General features: G+C 43.2%; 1 protein-coding gene across 1 annotated transcript in view; it reads right to left on the bottom strand.

Annotated features, from left to right (window-relative positions):
- LOC149251937 (uncharacterized) overlaps nucleotides 1–22,416 on the bottom strand; it is a 31,747-nt gene extending 9,331 nt beyond the window's left edge. Inside the window, exon 1 of the mRNA XM_089454031.1 lies at nucleotides 21,263–22,416. Within this exon, the coding sequence (XP_089310157.1) occupies nucleotides 21,263–22,416 (1,154 nt within the window). The remainder of the gene's footprint in view (nucleotides 1–21,262) is intronic.
- Between the last annotated feature and the right edge of the window lie 1,992 nt (nucleotides 22,417–24,408).

Raw genomic sequence — 24,408 nt, 5'->3', positions numbered from 1 at the left:
ACGTCAGCAAGATGACGTGGCAGGATGACGTCAGCATGATGATGTCATCATGTACGGAGGTGATGTGGCAGTACGGCAGGTGACACGGTGGCAGGGCACGTGGCAGGATAACTCGGTGGTACAGTGGCAGGAGGGCCACGCAGGCAGATGACATGTCATGGTGACTGGGCAGGGGGGTGATGCAGGCAGGTGACGTCATTGCGCAGGAGTGGTAAATGGTTTTGGGTGCACCGCCTTAGCGTCTTGGCGATTTTGGAGGGAGGGGCTCCGCCACAGCCCAGAAGGCGACGCGTGGCGGGAGTACGGCGGCAATACTGCCCATCTCCGGGACGCTAACCTTCGGGCACGTTGGGAGACGGGAAGGACCGCCAGTCATTGATCTAGACACAGGATGATCGGACGGCTGGCGGGAGGGACGGGGCGACGGCGGGTTAGTGGACGAGGATATCCGCGGGAATATTCCGATTTAAATGTAGCGCAGCGGGGGTTTTTAGACTTAGGGAAAGTGGGTTACAGGGTTTAATGAGCGCGGGTTAGTGTATTTATGCACAAAAACTTAGGATAAGGGCGAAGTGTGGGTTTTTTGAGGGTTTTTAGGGCTAGGGGGGGAGGTTATTAGCATGACCAGGTGTCATCTAACTCCTGCTATGACACGGATGGGCTAAAAATAGCCCCAGATGGACTATTTTTCCTCGGACTTAGAAGAAATATGGCTATATTGCCAGGGGGGATATTTACATAGGGGAGTTTTATATACATTTTTTTAGTAGGGGAAGGGGAAAACTGATAGGGAGTTATATACTAGAGTTAGTAGTTAATATGGAAATGATAAGCAGGCGCTAAGGTGGGGGACCTTAGGCTAATTTTCGAGGGAAAAGTGACTCATAGATGAGAAATCCTTGAGTGAAGCAGATCTTCACCAAGACAAATGACATGGAAAATGATGAAACTAAGAGGGATCAAGCAGATCTTGACCTCTTTGGGGAAATTAGTAAGTGACTTGGGGAATTAGAAGAAGGGGAAGTTAGTGATGTCCAGCTTGAGCTCCACCGGATGAAAATTGCCTGATAACTGTGATCTGGAAAGATATATACTTAGAAACACAAGAATTGATCATGAATCACTCTGCAACCTCACAGCTACCTACCCAGCCTACACACCTAACATTTTTTCTTCTTTTTGGTTTGGGTGCACTTAGACTTGCAGACCCAGATTTACAATTTTTTTTCTTTTTGAATGCTTCCTATCTAGATCTACACTTATTTCTGCCAGGGCCCAGATTAAGCAGTTGGGTCCCTTTGATTCTCTACCTATCTACAGATCTGCCAAGATTAAACTGTTTGGTCAGATGCATTCTATATATTCTAAAACAGGAAATTGAAACCCAGGGAGACCAAGATTAGACTGTTTGGACCTCCCTTAAATGAAAATTCTTCAAAATTGGAACAACTCATCAAAATTGGAATACAGCAGTGCCTTTGAACTAGCACACTTCATGGCATCCTGTGGAAATATGGAACACTGCAGCCTGCAAAGTATGACATATTTGGCATGTAAAAATGTCAATCATGAAAAATGAAACCCTGTTGCAACAGGAGGCTAACAGTGGCTCCACTTGGGGATGGCTTTTCCTTGTGAAAAGTCAAGAACAGCAGGTTAGACTGCCTTGATCTTCTGTATGTTGCTGTAGACTGGAAACATTTGTTCTGGCTGCTAAAAATGTAAAACTTTGAACTATGAACAACCTCCTCCTCAACTGAATTACTGTGAACTGTGCAGCATCGCCTGCTTTCTTCTGCGTGCTTGATAATTATGCACAATGACTGCAAATAGTTCTTTTCTACCATGAATTGCTTGTAATGTGACAGTTTTTTCTCTTGATACTTTGCTGAAAACTGGTGTAGAAACAGAGCTTTAAAAACTGTGTCTTTCACAAATTTACTGCTTTTCCTTAAACAATCGGCCTGCTTATACAAAAATAAAAACAGAGTGCTGATATATACACACAACACTGTACAAAGATATATACAAAGCTGCATTGTGTCCCTTAAAAGGGGTCATGGTAATGTTTCAGCATACGGCCATTGACAGGGCCTTCTTCAGCAGTGCTGTCCTCTATAGATCTGAGAAAATATGTGTTATTTCCCTGAACAGCAGAAATAACCAATGGACCTCTCCATAAAAAATCAAACTTGGCATGTTTGCCCTTGTCTTCCCTTCTTGAGTCCCATCTTAGAACTTTGTCACCAATATTGAAATCCTCAGCCTTAGCTCTCTTATCAAACATCTTTTTGAGCTTTTCTTGCAAAATTTGAGCTCTGTCATAAACTTGTTCTCTGGTTTGCTGAAGATGAATGGTCTGATTGATTCTTCTTTGAATGTCATTTGGTTCAGCCTGAATTTCTTGTAACAATTTGATAGTAGGAATGCCCAAGGATGAAGGAAATCTAGCCTCCATGCCATATACTAGCTCATAAGGGCTCATCCCAATGGATCTTTTGCTCGAGAGTCTGTCTGCCCATAGGGCATTTACCAGCTTTTTGTGCCAGTTCTTCTTGTTTTCTTCTATTACTTTCTTTATGATGTTGATGAGGTTTTTGTTAGATGATTCGGCCAAGCCATTACCTTGAGGGTAATATGCTGTAGAGTGGCCCAAAGTAATATGAAATCTGTGGAAAAAATTGATCATCTTTTTGGACTTAAAGGCAGCGGCATTGTCAGTGATGATTTTCTCAGGGCAGCCAAATCTAGACAGGATATTTCACTCAAGGAATTGGATAATGATGGTGTCATTGGCTTGTCTGCAGGGAATGGCTTCAACCCACTTGGTGAAATAGTCAGTGGCTGTTAGGATCCATTTGTGCTGGCCTGAGGAAGAGGGATGGATTTCTCCAATGAAGTCAAGACCCGATTGTTGAAAAGGTTGTTCGGTTGAGATGGGTTTAAGGGGCAGGGGTAACAACTTTCTCTTGCCCTAAAAAATTTGGCATTTGTGACATGACATGGCAAACTTCTTTACATCTGCAAAAAGAGAGGGCCAATAGAAACCAGCCCTTAGAATTTTATCAGTAGTGGAATTCCAATATAGATGTCCTCCACAGTCACATGCATGGAATTCTTTCATGACATTGTTAGTTTCATTCATGGTTAAACAATGAAGCAATATACCTTCATGATTTCTCCAAAATAACGCACCATCTATAACACAAAACTTTAAAGCCTTCATTTTCAAAAATCTTTTCTTGGTTCTGGACAATCCTGGGGGAGCACACAGGTTTAACAATACAAAGCAAATATCAGTGTACCAAGGGCATTGGAGAAATATTTCACTGATCTGTGGAGTCGCCAGCTCCGGTTCATTGTCCAGCTGGTTAATGTCTAAGGCTTGAAAATTTGTTTCGGACATCAGTTTAGCTAAACCTTGTCCCTTTATCAGCTTGGTTGGTTTTATTTCTATGTCATACTCAAGGATGCTTGCAATCCACTTGCCTCTTTTGCCTTCTAATCCTTCTTGGGTCAATATGTCTTTTACAGCTGCGTGTGGGACATAGGCAATCACGTGTGAATATAGGATGTACACTCTGAAATCCTTGATGGCCTTAACCAGTGCGTAGGCCTGCTTTTCCATGATTGGGTATTTCAAAGGGGCGTCTCTTAAGGCTCGGCTGAAAAATGCAATCGGTTTTTCAGCTCCCTGTTCATCCTTCTGCAAAAGGACAACGGCTATTGTGTGATCAGATGCAAACGAAAATATGATAAAATCTTTGTCAAACTGTGGGCTGGTGAGTACAGGGGTTTGTGTCAATGCCGATTTGATACTTTCGAATGCTTGCTTGGTTTCCAGGGACCATCTTACCTTGGCATCCTTTTTTAACATGTTGCTTAACAGTCTTATTAATTCAGCTAGATTTGGGATAAATCTTCTTAGGAAGTTGATTTTCCCAAGGAACGCTTGTAGCTCTTTTATGTTTCTTGGATATGGAATTTGGAGGATGGCTTGGATTCTTTCAGGGTCAATTCTGATCCCATCTTTTGATATAATGTGGCCAAGTAACTTGCCTTCTTCGAGGCCAAATAGAGACTTCTTGGGGTTCAAGGAAATGCCATACTTCCTACATGTCATAAAAATTTGCCTAAGATGCTTGAGGTGTTCTTCGTCAGATTTGGAAAATGGGGTTAAGTCATCAAGGTAGACAACTAGGAAATCATGTATTTCTTTAGCGAATGCAATATCCATTGCTCGTTGAAAAGTTGCACCAGCGTTTTTAAGACCAAATGGCATCTTCACATACTTAAATGTTCCCCAGGGTGTGGTAAAAGCTGTTTTGTCTTGGTCGTCCGGGTGAACAAGTATTTGGTTGAAACCTGAAAAACCATCTAGCAAAGAGATTCTAGATGACCCCACTACTCTTTGCAGGATGTGGTCCATTTTAGGCAAAGGGTAATGGTGTTTTAGAGAGACTTGGTTTAAATTTATGAGATCTACACAAAGTCTGATTTCACCTGTCTTTTTCTCGTAGGAACAAGATTGGACACCCATTCAGAAAATCTGATGGGTGCTATGATGCCTGCTTCAAACATCCTCTTTACTTCCTTCTCAATTGGGGAAGAAGCATAGGGTTGATTCTTCTAAGTTTCTGCTTGAAGGGTTTCTGGTTCGGTTTTAAGGGGATTGTGTGTTGGATCACCGAGGTGTCATAGGATTTCAAATCCTCATAGCTCCAAGCAAATACATCTTGGAACTCTTTGAACAAATCAATGTATTTGGGCTTTTGATCAGGTGGTAGATTTTTGGATAGTTTGATCATTTTTGGATTTTCTGTCATCCCAATGTTGTGTTCCTCTATATCAGTGTTAATGGGTTGCAATTTTGGCTTTCTAGGAACGTCATTAGCATCAAACATATCTTCTAGTGGGGTTAGGCCAGCAGGCAGAAAATTATCCTTTAAGTCAATGATCTCTGCCTCTGCTTTGGCAATGTCTTCCAAATGCATTTGTTTCAGCTGTTCTATGTTTTCTTTGTCAAAAATAGTTGGTTTCAGGATCTGTTTGGCTGTTGCAGCTGTTACATCTTGCTGATTTTCATTTGTTTGGTGTTGGGAGTCTTTCATAGCATCCATGTCAATGTTAATATTTGAAAACTCATGCTCAAGGGTAAGAAAATTATTGATCTGGCCGTCATTTTCGAACACCTGCCAATCTATGATGTTATTTGGGACAGCGGGCCTATGTTTTATTTCAGCTGTGAAGTGATGGTTTGGGTCAAAAGGAAGCTTGCATGTACTAGCAAAGGTGGCTAGGCTGTGCGCATGAATATTGTGATTTCTGGAAATCTTGTCAAGCTTGAATTCAGTGAATGCATTGAGTATATTAGTGGCAGCAGTCCTATAGGCTCTCATTCTATTGTCATTGGTTACAAAATTACCTTTCATCTGCTGTATGATTAAGTCAGAATCTCCTAAAATAGACACCTTTGCAGCTCCTAGAGCTTTGAGCAGTTTAAGACCTAAAAGCAGAGCCTCATACTCTGCCATGTTATTTGTGCATTTAAAATTCAGCCTGTAGGCATGACCTTCTGCATGGTTGTTATATGTGTTGTGAATCCAGACGCCTGCCCCTGCTCCTAACTTGTTAACAGAGCCATCAAAATCTAAATACCAAGTGATTTCTTGCTTGTGGTTGATGCCTAAAGTGTCAATCAACTTAGGATTGGGCAGATTTGAAATTTCTGTTTGGGGAGGTTCTTCTTGCATGCTGGTTGCAATAATTGTTGTGATGGTTTCATCAGTGTGTGCAACCGATTCTTCATTGATTTGTGCTTGTTGTTCTTGGGCCAAGGGCTCATTCTTGGTTGGAGAATTTGTGTCGTCATTAAACAAAATAAAGGAATCCATATCGGAATGGATTGAGTAAATGGGAAAATTTTCTGGCTTGCTCTCACTACTTACCACATATTTCATGAGCGTTTCTCTGTACAGTCTCTTTGGTTGCCCAAAGACTGAAATGGTGGCATAGGAAAGGTCTAATTGAAGGGATCCTTGAAGCTTTGCTCCCCATGATCTTGATAGGAGCATACCGTACTTTGGTGGAATGTCAGCAACTACCACATCCATGAGGATGGTCTTATTTGGATATTGAACTAAGGAGACACACATATCTTTGATGAGGCCTAGACATTTTACTTGACTTGAGTCAAATGAGTACAAGTCTTTGTAAGGTCTTGTAACGTCAAGGTTCAGTTTTTCCATAACTGCTTTGGGCATTAGATTGTGCGATGCCCCTGAGTCAAACATAGCATTGTGCAAAACTTTGTCATGTATATGCAAACTGACGTAGAAGGGTGGAATAGGTCCATATGTTGACTTTCCATTAACTTTTGGACCAAACAGCAGTTTAGGGGAATCATCCAAAACATTTACATCGTCCTTGTTTTCTGGAATTTGAAGTGACCTTTGAATTTGTTGCCTATATACATCGTGTTTGGCAAGTTCTGAGAGGGGGATGGATATTTTCAACTTAGCTATTTCTGCCTCTAAATTAAATGGTTTTTCCAATGGAGTCTTGGTGTTGATAAAGGCAGTTTTTTCCTTTTCATTTAAATTATCTGCGATTTGCTCTTGTTTATCAGCGTTATGAGGACTGATAGCTTGCGGTTTTTTAGTTTCAGGAAAGTTTTTTGGAACACTGTTCGAGCTTTGTTTCGAGGAAGAAGGTGGCAAAGGCTGATATTTGGAAGGGTGTATTTCTGTTATGTCTTCTACAATCACTTGATGTGGGTTTGGAACATTTGTATCAACGGGTTCTGTTATGACAGCCTTGCCTTTGGTCTTGTTGGGTTGTTTGCCATCCTTTGTTTTACTAGGTTCTGAAATGTCAATGGTCCTAGTTCTCAGCTTATATTGTTTGTGTACTTCATACACAACAGTATCATATCCTTGTTTAAAATCAAAAGACTCACTAGATTTAGTTTGAAACTGATTGTAATCGAGTTCATTTTGGTTTTCTTGGGACAGGACAGTTTGGTGCTCACCCTTTAGATCCATCAGGTTCATGTGAGTGTCCTCTATGGGTTCACTAGAAGTAGATCCTTCAACATAGTTATCTTGAAAAGGGGGTCTTATGTCATGGTCTTGGCTAGACCTACCAGCATTTGTGTTCTGCGTTTTCCTAAAATTTGGATTCCTTATGGTATTGGACTGTTGTCCTTCCCATGATGCTTTTCTCTCGACATTTTCTACTCTTTCTCCTAGCCTTTGTAGGCCATTGATAATAGCATCAAGCTTTTGATCAAAGGCTGAGGGTTCTTCCTTAAAGGTGGTTCTTCTTTCCATTCTAGCTCTATTTCTCTTGGCAATTAAGTTAGCCTCAACACTGACAGCAACGTTTTGCATGTTTGCAAGGGTCTGAGGAGCTCTTTCTTTTAACTGACATGCCATATCAGGGTCAAAACCATCCGAAAATTTGTACAAGGCCAGATCAGGGGGAGGCCTTAGGTTGTGTGGTATTGCGTTGTAAACATTATTGAATCTTGCACAGTACTCCAAAATAGTCTCTTGAGGACCTCGTTTAATCGTACCATATTCAGCTAGTATGTGCAAGGGGTCTTTCTTTTTCTCCCATCTGTTGGTAAAGGATTGGTAAATCTCATCTGGGGTGGTTATTGAATTTGCAGCAAGTGATCTGAACCAAGTTCTTACATCACCTGTCAGAATCTGAACAAAGATTCTCATTCTCACGCTATCATCATCTATTTCGTAGTTTTCAAAATAGTCTTGCATCTTTTTAGTATGCTGAATGGCAGTAAAAGGACCAGTGGAATCAAAATATGTAATTTTCGATTGGTACTCTTGAGGTAAAGCCCCAACATTAGCAGGTAATTGCAGGGGTGCATATCTATTAGCCATATTGGCAGGGATAAGTGGAACAACGGGGATTAATGGAACAACTGGAGTAACGGGGATCACAGGAGTAACTGGAATGCTGGAAACAATAGTAGTGGTAGTATGTGTAGTGAATGAAGGTGTGGAAGGGGTACTTCGCGATGTAGATGATGAACTAGGGGAAACAGGGGTCGAACGAAACAAAACCTTGACAGGAGTCAGAATACAACTAGGGTAAGCTATTTCAGAACTTAAATCAGCGAAATTTTCCTGTCTTTCTTGCTTCCTAAGGATTTTCGGGATTATGTTAGGGTTTTCAAAAACAGCTGGAGGGTTTGGATCGAGATTTGACCTTGTATATCGTGGATTCTTCTTGGGAGCCAACTTCCAAATTGTTTTTTGGGTATTTTTGTGGGAATATTTTTGTAATTAACAAGGGACAGATCAGATTTTGGAATGGCTGTGTATATCTTAAAACTAGCATGAAGATTGACTGAAGCAGCTTTTATTTACTTCTGCTAATGTAAAACAGAAACAGTTTCAAAGGCTTCCTGGCTGACATTCAGGCTTCATCTGTAGTTTTAAGAAATATACAACAATTAGAAAATTGACCTGTTTAGGGGATCTTTCCAACCTTCTTCGTGAAATTAACTGAGGATGTTCCCCAGTGGAGTCGCCATTATGTTATCACTCAGGTTGTCCCCAGGTTGGAGTAAGGGATACGGCCGAGGTAACCACAAACCAACTTTGGATTGCAGGTTCTAGCCCACCTGCAATCAGAGAGGGCTCTCTCTTTGGGATTTAGCTTTGTTGAAATTGATCTTAGGCTAGCTATTGAGTTCAGGGGTTTTTTGTTCTGTTTTGGTGGGAAACTTGATGTTTCAGGTAGAGAGGCATAGCACAGTCTAAGTGTTTCAAACCATTGGGCGTGGAGTCGAGGAGGAGGATTGCTGGTGCATTTCTTCGGTCACAATAAGGGAAAAATGGAGCAAGATAGCTGCGCATGAAACAATGTTTCAGGTATTAATGATGGAAAGAATGCTAAGTAATGAGAGGCAGTTAAGAATCTCTCAATTAGCTTAACAGATGGAGGTAACAGAGCTCTACCTAGGGGCAGTAAAGAATCCCTAGATAATTGGCAAACACAGGTGAATCGGGGTAAATATGAGCCAGGAGGAATTCATATTCATAACCAATTCATTCAGAGGAAAACATACAAAAATATCAGAAATTGAGCATAGAGTGTATTTAAACAAATTCTAAGCTATTCTTTCTTCCTGCTATTTAGACAGTGGTAAACAACAAAACAGAGGTAAGATGCAATTATTGTTTCAGGCTGCAGCACAAGGATTCCATCTTCAGGTCTTCAAAACATTCCTTTACAACAAACAGTTTGCTCTCCAAGCTTTCAGCAATCTTTGATTATAGAAAAACTCAGGTATACAATGCGAGTCTCTAGTGAAAATTCTCAATTGACCAACCCTTAAAACAGTGTAGAGGATGGTATATATAGGGGAAAAACTCTCTACACCTGCTTTTATTACATCTTGACCTAAACAGGTCATAAAAAATGATTAATTGACCTAATTCTATCAGAAATAAATGCATGAAAATATCTCGGGCTGCGCTGAGGGCGGCCGTATCAAAACTGAATAAATTATGTTGTCCTCAGTGGCTTGGTGCAGTGTTTTCAGCAATAAATGTGTATGGGTTTCTGCTGCTTTGCTGTCTGTCTGCATTTAAAGCTTTAACTGTGATTTGAGGGCAAGGATGGGCTTACGCCTCTTAATTTGACTTTGCTGAGGGGGTTCATCAATGCTCAAGTGCTTCGAGCCCCTAAAAATCTTGACTGATACTCTTTGGCTCTTCTTCCTTCTCTGATACTCTTTGAAAATAAATTGGGATGCTGTTCTGATGTGTTATGCGTTAAATCAGCATTTAATGGCCGCTGTTCGGCTCTGTCTTCCTTAAAACTGTCTTCGGCTCCTTCCTGAATGCTTCGCGAAGAAAAACGGGTCATTCAGCGCCTTTCGGGCTTGCTGGGGGCTGCATGATGAAAAGATTCCCTAAAGATTCCCCATTTCAGCCTATTTTATCTAGCGATGAGCGATAGGCGCAAATCGCTCATCAAAAACTGCCTCAGAAACTGATTCCGGGGCTCCGGAGTGCGATTTTCGCCCTTCGCGCTAAAACTGATGATGACGTCAGCATGACGGGACGTTGTACGGCGGGTGACGTCAGCAAGATGACGTGGCGGGATGACGTCAGCATGATGACGTCATCACGTACGGAGGTGACGTGGTAGTACGACAGGTGACACGGTGGCAGGGTGACTCGGCGGTACAGTGGCAGGAGGGCCACGCAGGCGGATGACATGTCATGGTGACTGGGCAGGGGGGTGACGCAGGCAGGTGACGTCATTGCGCAGGAGTGGTAAATGGTTTTGGGCGCACCGCCTTAGCGCCTTGGCGATTTTGGAGGGAGGGGCTCCGCCACAGCCCAGAAGGCGACGCATGGTGGGAGTACGGCGGCAATACCGCCCATCTCCCGGACGCTAACCTTCGAGCATGTTGGGAGACGGGAAGGCCCGCCAGTCGTTGATCTGGGCGCAGGATGATCGGATGGCTGGTGGGAGGGACGGGGCGACGGCGAGTTAGTGGACGGGGATATCCGTGGGAATATTCCGATTTAAATGTAGCGCGGCGGGGGTTTTTAGACTTAGGGAAAGTGGGTTACAGGGTTTAATGAGCACGGGTTAATGTATTTATGCACAAAAACTTAGGATAAGGACGAAGTGTGGGTTTTTTGAGGGTTTTTAGGGCTAGGGGGGGAGGTTATTAGCATGACCAGGTGTCATCTAACTCCTGCTATGACACGGATGGGCTAAAAATAGCCCCAGATGGACTATTTTTCCCCGGACTTAGAAGAAATATGGCTATATTGCCAGGGGGATATTTACATAGGGGAGTTTTATATACATTTTTTTAGTAGGGGAAGGGGGAAAACTGATAGGGAGTTATATACTAGAGTTAGTAGTTAATATGGAAATGATAAGCAGGCGCTAAGGTGGGGGACCTTAGGCTAATTTTCGAGGGAAAAGTGACTCATAGATGAGAAATCCTTGAGTGAAGCATATCTTCACCAAGACAAATGACATGGAAAATGATGAAACTAAGAGGGATCAAGCAGATCTTGATCTCTTTGGGGAAATTAGTAAGTGACTTAGGGAATTAGAAGAAGGGGAAGTTAGTGATGTCTAGCTTGAGCTCCACCGGATGAAAATTGCCTGATAACTGTGATCTAGAAAGATATATACTTAGAAACACAAGAATTGATCATGAATCACTCTGCAACCTCACAGCTACCTACCCAGCCTACACACCTAACATTTTTTCTTCTTTTTGGTTTGGGTGCACTTAGACTTGCAGACCCAGATTTACAATTTTTTTTCTTTTTGAATGCTTCCTATCTAGATCTATACTTATTTCTGCCAGGGCCCAGATTAAGCAGTTGGGTCCCTTTGATTCTCTACCTATCTACAGATCTGCCAAGATTAAACTGTTTGGTCAGATGCATTCTCTATATTCTAAAACAGGAAATTGAAACCTAGGGAGACCAAGATTAGACTGTTTGGACCTCCCTTAAATGAAAATTCTTCAAAATTGGAACAACTCATCAAAATTGGAATACAGCAGTGCCTTTGAACTAGCACACTTCATGGCATCCTGTGGAAATATGGAACACTGCAGCCTGCAAAGTATGACATATTTGGCATGTAAAAATTTCAATCATGAAAAATGAAACCCTGTTGCAACAGGAGGCTAACAGCAGCATCAATAACAATAAAACATCAAGAGCATTCACACATTAACACAGTATGTAACCCAGGGAAAGCATCTTGCTAAAAACCCCACACTATCTGTATATTAATGATTGAGACCATGTAACATTACAAAGTACAATGCTTATCACAGGCAATCCAGTACCAGCTCCACCTGTTACACACAATACAGCTAAGATCTGATCTCCAAATCTATTCCACTGCTTGTCTGCCTCCACTGCTCAATACCTGCTCAAGAATGAATGAGAATGGTCTACCAAACTCGTATTTCACCTCCAAAGAATCACTCACAATGTGTAAGACGTGAGCAGAAGCTACAAATTGGGCAAATACATGAGCAAACTCACTGGCATACTCATTCCCTTGATTGTGCAAGATCTGATGCACAACTATAGTCACAACTGATAGCAATCTGATTCTCTAACACCTGTCCCTGTTGAACTGAACATGCACTGACATGCAACTGAGTTAAATGATGTATTCTATAGTTGTATTATGAGTTAATAATTAGTTTAACAACTCATCATTAGTCTATTTGTAGTTAGACTAACTACAACTAGTTTAACCAAGTCAAACTGAACACAACTCCATCAACTCCACAATCAACTCCACCAAACTCAACTGATTGAGTTCTAACTGAAGTCATGCATGCAACAACTCAACTGACTCATAAGAAAAGCGTACTTCCTTCTGATAGCTGCATGGGCCACATCTGTAGCTCAAACTGAAGTGCTCCAAGAGAATAAGATCAAGTTTATAGTCCAAATATTATTATGAGACAATAATATTTGACTTTTCTATTTTTGACAGCCAATTTAAAAATAGACTTTGATCACCCACACTGTGGTCACCCACACTTTGGTCACCCACATTGTGATCACTCACACTGTGATCACTCACACTGTGGTCACCCACACTGTGATCATCCACACTGTGATCACTCACACTGTGGTCACCCACACTGTGATCATCCACACTGTGATCAAAAATAGAACTTGCGCCATAATTTGCCTGCGGGCCCACTTAGTGAAGGCGACTCTTTTCACTAAGCTCCATCATCTTGTTGCAATCTCAACATTCAGGAAGATCAATATGTCATCTACAAAAAGTAGATGTGTCAGGTAGAATTGTTCCATGATTTTTAGGCCTTGTAGGCCCCCCCTTCTTTTTTCTGTAGCTATAAGTCTGCTCAGTCCTTCCATGACTAGTAAGAAAAGAAGTGGTGATAAAGGGCATCCCTGCCTGATCCCCCTATCAATATTGAAGGAGGGCGATGCCGAACCATTTATGAGAATAGAAAAAGAGACAGAGGAGATGCATCCCATGATCCAGCTGATGAGTGCTGGGGGAAACCCCAAATGAGTAATAATCATCTTGATGTATAACCAATTTACTTTGTCAAAGGCCTTTGCCAGATCAATTTTAAGAGTGAGTCCCTTGAGATTTCTGAGTTTGATGGAGTGGAGGCTTTGTTGTTGGGAAAAGTATCCAATACGGAATGACCCTATCCCACTCTAAGGGTGATAGTACCTCAGCAACAATCGAAGCAAAGCTATCTAAGATTTCTTCTTTATGAAAGTAAAATAGGGGAGAAAGAGATCCACTAACCGATATCTTTCGCTAATGGTTGATCCAATCTTCTCTCCTTGCTGCTTGCTCCCAGCTCCTTGCTCTTTCACTGGCCCAACTACACCAAGATCCTGCAAAATGGCAAGAGAGGGAAACTACAAGAAGCATACATTCATAATTGATTCAAGGATTAGAATAAATCAAATACACAAGTATGACAATACATCATTGAGACACATGCATATAGAAGAACCTCAAATGCTTTATTAATGGAAGAAGTAAAGTTCAGGAAGTGATACAACCATAAGAGGCCCAATCCAGCATCACCTTCCCAGCAGAAAGAAATCTCCTCTTCACCTCCTTCAAAGCAAATCACCCAATAGCTCTAAACTCAAACCAACAGCACTTCCTTACATTCACAAGATTCCAGCCCCCCTAGACCTCATGAGAGAGATCTATATATAGGATTTTTGGAGAAAGGATGAGTCAGTTTGAGAGCTGACTAGTGTCCTCTCTCACTTCAGTTATTCTTCAGTTCTTGAGTCCACTTGGAGGTTCTTGCTTCCACTTGGAGATCTAGACCCTCTTACTCATCACCAGGCGAATTCCTTGATTCAAGTGTCATTTTGGAAGCTTCCTGGGCGCTGACACCTTGAGGAATGACTGCGCCACTTGTCCAAGTACGCTCAGCGCAGGTGGCCTTCTTTGTAGTTGACATTTAGCGCAGGTACAGAGTGGAGCACTTGACATTCAGCGCAGATGCTCAGTGGAGCAGTTGACATGATCCAGAATTTGCTTGTTTTTGAGTGTTTTCAGGTGGAGAACTGATATTTAGTGCTGTGGTTTGCTGACCTTGTTCCTCTAGGGGTAGGAACAACATGTTTAGGGACTTTGGATCCCTTAGATTATGGACATTTCATGCTTCATGCTGTAAGGCACAAAAATGTCTATAACAGTTGCCCCCTAAAGTATGAGGTCGTTTATCAGGTGAAATGCTTTATCCGGAGGATCCGAAGTTCATTCAATCACTGAGAGGTGACCTATAATAAAATACAATACAATACATTATTTTTCATTCTGCTTTCATGATCTAGCTGAGGTGGGCATTCCCATGCTCAGCTTTATAAATTCATTTTGGTACATAGAACAGACGATCGTCTGATGGTAGACTGATAATTCTCTGCTGAAATTATCATCCTTTGAGTAGGATGATCATGTGCTGCAATGATGTACATGTCAAATGTCTTTATATTTCCTGAATATATATCGCAGCCCGGATGGATGAAACTAGATCCGGGGTCTTCAAACTCGTTCGATCTTCACTCTAAGTACAAGTCGATCCATGTGAGAATTGCGCTGAAGTCGAACATGGAAAGACATCGCTTGATTACCGGTCAATGATGTAAACCGTTAACAAGCGTGAGAGGAATCATCGATAATGATGATGACCCTCAAGGTACTGCAGTACAATTTACGTGGTGTGAATAAAGGACTTGGCGTCGAACACCACGCAAAATCTTTCGGTCGAAGGTCATTGATGTATACCTGTCGCCGGAAGTGAGAAACTTGCCATTGAGGCATGCAAGCTTCAAAGTACTGAGGGGGTTGTTCCTAGATCAACTTCTTGGATAATGAGCTGAAGTCGACAAGAAGCGATCCGTCAAAGGAGGGCCTTAATGAATCCCACATCAGTGACACGGGACGGAGCTAATGATTTTAGTGGAGGTGAAAACAATCTGTGACATATGATTCAGGGAGGCGGTCATGGATGGATGAAGGATAATGCATGGCAGTGGATGGGACACGGTTGACTCTTTCTGAACGACATCTCTTGAACATATAACGACACTGATGCGATGGATCGGTAGCATTACCCCAAATGGATGGTTTGGCGAGACCATGGTGATGAGACTGGTGAATGAAACAACCCAACCCGATGTGGTACGGAGGAAAAGTGTCATGTTCAAGAGCGACTTGCTACCATTAAAGCTTTGAGGTTCTCCCAATTTTTCCCCAGTCATTTCTGACCAGTACCTCTTTATTTTTGTCAAGCTTGAGGAGGATAACATATGCTTGTTCTATAACCTGCCCTTCGGGCAAGCCCATCGCTATGTTTTAACGAGCCTAGTGATAGGGAAACTCGTTCTCGTCTAAAGACAAGTTTGTCGCTATTTAATCATTTTAACGAGTCTAACGACAAGGAAAACTCGGTCCTTTTCATTTTTAGAGAGTCTGAAAAGGTACAGAAAGTTAACTCCAAAATTCCTTTTTCGTCATCTAATCCCTTAAGTCCGAAAAAGTGTAAAACAATACAGAAGGGATGAGTTTTCGATAACTTTAACGAGCCGAATAAAACAAGCGCTCGACCTTTTTGTGAAATAATCCCTCAGGTCCAAAAAGATTAAAATCTAGAGGAGGGATAGCTCTTCCGGTCATTTTAACGAGCTGGAAGGCCAAAACTCGGCAAACTTTTCATATTTTACGAGTTAGATGAAAAGAGCTCAAAGAAGACTCGTCTTTTGAGGAACGAGTGATAAACAGGGATAGCAGCAGATTCCAGGTACAGGTTGGAATTTTCCAATCACGGCAGTGTCACAAGGATGGCTAGGTGAAATCACTCTTCGCAGCTGTTCCTCAAAATGGGTAAACAATCATATGGAGGTGAACGATCGGCCAAATGACGGTGGAGGTGGCAGGTGCAAACACGACCAAGGCTTTTATGGCTGATAAATTTACGATCACAGAGGTTATTTACCGGAAAATAGGTTCATTTTTTATTTAAAAATGAGCTTAAACTCTGGGGGAAACATTGCTCACTGCTTTTATTTATTTTTTAACGAGCATGAAGATCGCGTTAAAACTGCTCGGATCTTGCGTTTATTTTTTAACGAGCATGAACTTTATGCTAAAACTGCTCGATATACCAGTCATAAGATAAGAATGTCTCCTGAAAGATCCCATTTTTTATAGAGCTTGCGCCTTACCAAAGCTATGCTCCCTCTCGTCCTTTTTTTATGCAAGCTCGGAAACGGCTAATCCTACGAGTTTAAAGGGTTAGACCTACAGGTTTAAAGGGAGGACCTAAAAATTTAAAAAATAAATAGTCGCCCCTTGCTTGCACTCCAAAAGGTTGCATGCCCCCAGGTATAAAACAGAGTTTCAAGGTTACCTCTACTTACCCTCCGCCAAAACATTTGTTTTAATTGAGAGAGGCTTACCTCTTTCAGGTTACCCAAAGATTGTCTCGTTAATCTTTCAAACAAAACACTTCCTCGACAATGTCTACCGAAATAGACAAGGGTGAATGACTGTTGTCAAACACGTAACTTTGACAAAAGAATCTTATTCCAGAACAACCCCTCTTCCAACCATGGACGGGGTACGGACTAGTCATATTCTCTCGCGGAAATTCTACCTTATACCCAAGGTTTTCTCTGCCTAAAGCAGACCAGGATGCATGCCCCCTGGGTTCCAGTCCCATCTTTCCGAATCACTCGCACTCATCGGGAAGAAGGACTGGGGGTGGAGACATTTCTTGATTGAATAGACCATTCAAGGTTGGTATGTGACTATTTGCGATGCGTGATCCCGAAAATGAAAGTTGGTCTACGAGCTTGACCATTCTTCCTTCGTGTGGAAATCACATTACTCTAAAGAGTGAGGAGACTATTGCTCCCATGCAATATATATAGTCTCGTCCAAGGAGTAGGTTATAATCCAAGGGTCCTTGAACGACCATCACGTTCATTTGAACGGTCTTCCCTTTCAATGTTATAGGCACATTGGGGATGATCCCTAATGGTCGACTGGTTCCTTTATCGAAACTCGAGAGATTTCTTATCTCAGGCAAAAGCGCCGGGGAACCCAGTGCTTTCCAAGCAATAGAGGAAAGGATACTCACAGATGCCCCTTCATCAATGATAGTGCCAGCCATTACCATTCTGTATATTTGGACTATGATTCTGAATGGTATACTGGCTGGCAACCAGGGTCTGCCTAGTTGATTCCAATCAAAGGATACAACCAGGTTGCTTGGTGGTGGGACCGAATATACGGCCGGATATGACCCTGACGATGTTCCTTCCTGCGATAAAGGAATGGGCGCATTGCCCTGATGCTCATCAGAGTCTGTGTTGATGAAAAGAATCTGGATGGTGTCATCCTTATTCTCTTCAGTGAGGGTGTCATTTGAAGATGAGTCTTCACTGACGGTGTCATTTGAAGATGAAACTTCTAAAGGGAGAACCGGGTCAACTGCCGTTTCGACCTTTGGACTTTCGTTCGGTCTGGATTCAGTAGGTTCATTTTCAGTGACTGATGCTTCAGCCGACCACTTGAGCGGGCCAGCTGTATTCTCAACCAACGAAGGACTTGGCACGAGTTTTTTGTATCCAGGAGGAAGTCTCAACGGTGAAACCGGACGATCTTCCAAAACTCTCTTCGCTTCGTCTAAGAAGGGACAACGGTGGATGGCGTGATCGCCTTCACACAATCTGCAGGGGGATCTTACTCCCCCTCTTTGTCTTGAACCTTCACTTTCGCTGGTTGACGGTAAGCATTCAACATGGCTATCAGAGGTTGATGCTCCCGAATTGTGCAAATGAGGGGACCAGTCCCTTAGTATCCGGGGAATACAGGGACAATCTCTATGGAAGTGGTCTCCTCTACATATGACACATGGCGATTTAGGCCTGGTCTGTGCCGTGTGTGGATTTTTGTCAGATGTCTTTTGCTTGCCCCTAGTCGCCTTAGGCTCCTTCTTCTTCTTCTCTCTCTTCTTCTTCTCCTTCTTCTCCATGGGAGCTTGGCTTTTGCCGGCTCTACCTTGCGAAGACGAGGGATTGGAGGAAGAGTTATAGGAAGTAGAAGGCTGGTGGGCAGCTCTAGACTGATCTAACTGTTGACTCGACTGTTCAGGAACCATGGTGTTCTGAACTACATTGGTTGAGAATAGCCAAATTGGCAGGCCAATTGTCAGTCCTGGAAGCGACAATGTGGCCATGTGGGGCGCACTAATTTCTCCCCAAGAGGAGAAAGGACTAGGATTTCCATCATGGGGAATTCCTTGGTTGGGGCGTTCCATGTTCTCAACCTACAGATCAACGCAGGAATAGGAGGTGATTATGTTCCGTTTAAAATAAATTTTATAACGACGCTTTAGACACAACTTGCTTTTTCACTTTTTAAGAGTCGAGAAAAAGCTAAAGATGACTCTAGTCTCCTTCGATGTTTTAACGAGCCCGAAGTGACAAATGCTCGGATGGACTTTTTCAGTTATAGAGTTTGAAAAAGGCCAAAAGAAACTGCTCTGGAGATCTAGGCAGAGGGTGTGCCAAACCTTTCGCAAAACCACAGAATACGTTTTACGGTACGGGTGGTCGATCTTCGTGAATGCTGTGTTCACTGCATTGCGATCAGTAGGGCGGCCGACACGGCTTCCTATGGATAAAGGCTTTGTTCCTATAGGGGTCTCCCAATATATACGCGACGGTACGTGGGAGCACAAGTCCGTATTGATACTTATCGCTTCACCGTGGAGGAATCACCCAACCACTCAACGCTAAGATATCACGTTTAACGACGCCGGAACACGTCTCTAGCTTAGACCTCTATGTGTTTGCGTTATGTTTCAAAGCGTTGTTATGTAAATTCAATTCATTTTAAGTTGATCTTGTTTAGCAGTTTGCCTTTATGGATCACCACGAGATGTATAATACAACTTCCTAAATGCAGTCTAAGATGATAAGCAAGCTTTTCAATCTTTCAACTTTGAAAATCTTAACTACTGAGGGAAAAGAAAGACATCATCTTTTCACACAGATCATAGAGAACACACTAATGCACTTTTCCCTAAATCAACATACAAGCTGTCAAAATGCACATGCACAATGCAGGTATTTCTTTTCTCTTTCTTAATGTTGATGTATTACAAAAAGAAAGCTGTTGTATAATTTTGAATTCAATTTCAAGTGAAAGGAAACAAGCTTTGTCCAAAATCAAAAGACACCTTAAGATTTACTTGTTTCAACACTAGAAATACATAAATTCAAACCATATGACGAAAGCAAAAGCTCAATCAGCTATGAACAGCAAACAAACTAACTCTTAAGATCAATACGACACTTATCACAGGTCTAGATCTAAGAGGTCACAACAAGACTAGTTCACTTTTCGTTATGGGAAACTGCAAATGATATAAGAAATACACAAAGAACAAATACAGTTTCTTTATACAATCGAGGCGGAATAGTGGCAAGGGAAGGTGGTTTCAGATAGGTACATTGACTGATAACAGGCTGCAAAAACAAGGATGAAAACAGGGCAATAAACAGCAGGGAACCCCAGTTGCACAAGGCAAAACTGGTTCAGCGCAGGTAGTACACTGTCAGTTTGACATTCAGCGCAGGTAGCCCCTTCGAGACCTGCGATGAAATGTAGACTGCCTTCACAGTGCCTGCAATGAAGAGAGAAACTTTCGTTTCTCTTGGTTTCCGGGTCACAGATTGCTAAAAAATTCACAGTTTTTGGCCAAATCAAAAGCTATCAATCAAGTACACACAAAAGGGTAATTAGGAGGATGAAAAGCTATCACTAAGAGCTGTTCAGAGTCCTTGTGGATCAGCTCTTCAAATCATAAACATGCCCAGAAACTGAGCTAGAGTAGCTGCCCTCTACTTTGCATTTGAAAGATCCAAATGCAGTTCGATTCGGTACTCCCTGTGTTTAGGAAATGAATAGCAAAAACACAAACAACCAACAAGATATGCTCCCCAGCGGAGTCGCCAATTTGTTGTTGGGAAAAGTATCCAATACGGAATGACCCTATCCCACTCTAAGGGTGATAGTACCTCAACAACAATCGAAGCAAAGCTATCTAAGATTTCTTCTTTATGAAAGTAAAATAAGGGAGAAAGAGATCCACTAACCGATATCTTTCGCTAATGGTTGATCCAATCTTCTCTCCTTGCTGCTTGCTCCCAGCTCCTTGCTCTTTCACTGGCCCAGCTACACCAAGATCCTGCAAAATGGCAAGAGAGGGAAACTACAAGAAGCATACATTCATAATTGATTCAAGGATTAGAATAAATCAAATACACAAGTATGACAATACATCATTGAGACACATGCATATAGAAGAACCTCAAATGCTTTATTAATGGAAGAAGTAAAGTTCAGGAAGTGATACAACCATAAGAGGCCCAATCCAGCATCACCTTCCCAGCAGAAAGAAATCTCCTCTTCACCTCCTTCAAAGCAAATCACCCAATAGCTCTAAACTCAAACCAACAGCACTTCCTTACATTCACAAGATTCCAGCCCCCCTAGACCTCATGAGAGAGATCTATATATAAGATTTTTGGAGAAAGGATGAGTCAGTTTGAGAGTTGACTAGTGTCCTCTCTCACTTCAGTTATTCTTCAGTTCTTGAGTCCACTTGGAGGTTCTTGCTTCCACTTGGAGATCTAGACCCTCTTACTCATCACCAGGCGAATTCCTTGATTCAAGTGTCATTTTGGAAGCTTCCTGGGCGCTGACACCTTGAGGAATGACTGCGCCACTTGTCCAAGTACGCTCAGCGCAGGTGGCCTTCTTTGTAGTTGACATTCAGCGCAGGTATAGAGTGGAGCACTTGACATTCAGCGCAGATGCTCAGTGGAGCAGTTGACATGATCCAGAATTTGCTTGTTTTTGAGTGTTTTCAGGTGGAGAACTGATATTTAGTGCTGTGGTTTGCTGACCTTGTTCCTCTAGGGGTAGGAACAACATGTTTAGGGACTTTGGATCCCTTAGATTATGGACATTTCATGCTTCATGCTGTAAGGCACAAAAATGTCTATAACAGGCTTCCTGGGCTGTACCGATGGCATCCTGTATATGTCTATGGTGGAGGAAGGCAAATTTCTCTTGAGAGATATGATTGGATAGTATGGGCTTGATGCGGTTGGCGATGATTTTAGAGATGATTTTGTACAGACAGTTGCAAAGGGATATAGGCCTGAAGTCATTAAAAGAGGAAGGCAAATCAGTCTTAGGGATCAAGGCCAAGTAAGTGAAGTTGATGAGGGGGTGGATGTGTCCCGATGTTCTACTTTCTTCGATGACAGCAAGTAGATCCCCTCCCAGAAGCTCCAGAAATGCCAAATAGAACTCCACTGGCCAGCCATCAGGGCCAGGACTCTTATCCTTTTTGAACCACTTGAGAGTTCCTTCCAATTCTTCCAGAGTGACCGGTTGATTTAAGTCTTCTGCCTCTTCCTGATCCACAAACCTTGGAAAGTGGCCAGCTAAATTGATGATATCCGGGAGGTTGATGGCTGCCGGTGCAGTGAATTGCCTCTTGAAATGTGTAATCCCCAATCTGGCTAATTGTGGGTGAGTAGAGGCCCAACCCCCAGACTCACAGGGCATCTGCCAGATAGTATTGGTGGCCTTTCTTCCATTTGCAAAGTTGTGGAAGAATTTCGTATTACCATCACCCGCTTGGAGCCAGGTGGCTCTACTTTTCAATCTCCATTGTTCTTCTTTTTCCAGAAGCATCTTATTTTTATGGTTCTCCAACGTAACTAGATTCATTTTAGTCTCCTCTGTTAGGAACCCTAGCCCCTGATCATCCATTAACTGTGCAATCTGTAATTCAATATCAGCAAGATTCTGATCATCTCTCGTCTTCTTCCTCTTAGACCACTCCTCTGTCATTGTCCTGAGTTTATTTAGCCGGTAACAGAAGTCCGCAGCCGACCTCTGTTCCCTCAGGGGGGGTTGAGCTCTCCAGAACTCAGTCACCATGTTGATGTATTCAGGATCTTTTAGATGCCCAGCAAAGAATTTGAAGGGGGAGTGCGGCTTTCTTGATGGTCCGGTAATTTGTAGAAAAATGGGTAGATGATCAGAAGAGCCCCCAGTTCCCACCCATTGTCGATACAGGGGGAGGTAACGGATGAGGTTTTCATGAATCAAGAACCGATCCAATCTTCGGCCCAGGGCAGCCTCCCCAGTCCGCCTATTGTGCCAGGTGGGCAGCTTCTTATTCATAGGAACGTCAACTAAATTGCAGGAATCCAGTAGAGTACACATCTGATCAGAAATAGGATTGATTTGAGCTTGGTGTCCCCAGGATTCTTCCATGCCCAATGAAAAATTTAGATCCCCCCTATGATGGTGGAGTTTGTGACAAGATCATGTTCCAACAAATGGTGCCAAAATTCCATTCTGTTCCGATTAGGAGCATATATGTTAATCACTTTTAATTGTAGTCCCAGCTCCCCTACGAAAATGTCCATGCCCATGAACCCCATGCCCCCCCAGGTGGATATATGCTTAACTGTTTTAGGGTTGATGCCAATTGCGAGTCCACCAGATCTGCCTATGGCATCCATCCCCTGAAATGTCCAGCCGGCAGGATAGAGTGAAGGGTTCAGATAGTATCTTCAGAAGAGCCAAGAGTTTCTTGAAGGAAGAGTATGTCACAGAATGTATCCTTTAACAATCTTTTGAGAGCCAATTTCTTTTTGGGGTTGGCTAGTCCCCGACAATTGTAGGAGAGCCAAATCATGAGGGACCATGGGCAGTGGGCTCCAATGCTCTAAGCGCCCTCTCAATGGTATGCTGTCGGCCCCTTGCAACATCCGCCACCGCAGACTTGATGGTAGATTTGATCTTTGATGGGCGCCCTCTGGCAGGTTTGTGGAGCTTGGTCTTTCCTGGGGATCGGCCCAACCCAAGGTGCGTGTTTTTAGATCGAAGTCTGGAGCGGAGGTTGTAGGGATGGGGATCTTGCCTAGAAGAGGAGGAATTGTGAGAAGGGGGTGTGGAGAAATCCCGGTGGGAGGTGGGAGTGGTGGAAAAAGTGGGTGGGGGCACTGATAAAGAACAGGGGATGGAAGGAATAGTGCAAAATGCAGATGAGGGGGAATGCAGAGATGTATGCAATACATTTAACATAACATCTGAAAAAAGAGCAGCGGATATGGGGATAGACTCATTACCCGGCAGAGGAGTAGCTTCCGCTGCAGATTTGGAGCGTGTTCTGGGAGGAGATGGTGGAGCTTTTCGCCGGCTCCCAGTCTTCTTTGAAGTCTCCGCCGCGGTTTCAGCCGGTTCCCCTCCACGTTCCTGTTCACCCTTGTTCTGCTCCACAGAGGCCTGATGCTTCATCCCCTTTGAGTTTTCCGTGGTCACCGAAGAATTTAGAGGGCAATCCTTGAATAGGTGACCCACTTTGTGGCACCTCCTACAGCGAAACGGGACTCCTTCATAGTCCAGAAGTTGTTTGCGAGAGAAATGCCTCCTGTGGAGAGTGATTTTTTCCTCCAGCCCAGCCCTGGTGTCAAGGTGAACCAAAATCCTTGCCATTGTCATGATTCCCGTTTTTTCAAAAGACTTGTCATGTTCCAGGTAAGTCCCCAGGGCATCTCCGATACGTTTGAAAACCTGTGGAGTCCAAAACTGCATAGGTAGTCCGGGAAGTCTGACCCAGATGGGTCCAGCGCCGAGTTGCTCGCGTTCAGGATCGAAAAGAGGATCCCAACGTTTCAACAGAACAGGTGCGAGCTCAATGTGCCAGTAACGTGACAAGATCCATTCCGTGTATTCCTCCCTATGAAAGCGGAGGGCGAACCATCCTCTGGCTAGCACCCGAATTACAGGGAGTTCTTTCAGCAAGGAACCCCATATCTCCACCGTCCATTGACGCAATCTCTCCACCGAGTAGTTTCTGCCTCGAACACGGCCTACCAGGACTTTTCTCGCCGTATCCATTGCGTCTGCCATTTGGACGTCCTCTCCAAAGGTCAGGTTGATATCAGTGTCGACCGCTCTGAGACACCGACCCCTTTTCAGTTTTTCCGAGCGCCGTCCCGTAGGGTATTCTTTCAGAAGGTTCCTGCATGGTTCTGAAGAGCTGTGCTGCGCCGAAATAGAGGGTCTAGGGTTATGGATAGGTGTGCTAAAACAACCAGATCGAATCGGGGAGAGGGGATTGAGACTGCACTCACCCGGGTGAGAAAAAGCATGCGTCGGTCGCGAGGGGTTTGACGGGCCAGCCTGAGCCAGGGAGATGGAGGGAGGGTACATAGGCAGAGGGAGCTGCGGGGGAGGAGGAGGGGGTTGCTGCAGATG

This window comes from Pinus tabuliformis, chromosome 7 (genome assembly GCF_031772625.1).
Source record: "Pinus tabuliformis cultivar Carrire ecotype Pingquan chromosome 7, CPIR1, whole genome shotgun sequence".
Lineage (NCBI taxonomy): Eukaryota > Viridiplantae > Streptophyta > Pinopsida > Pinales > Pinaceae > Pinus > Pinus tabuliformis.
This window is presented reverse-complemented; position numbering and strand designations above follow the sequence as displayed.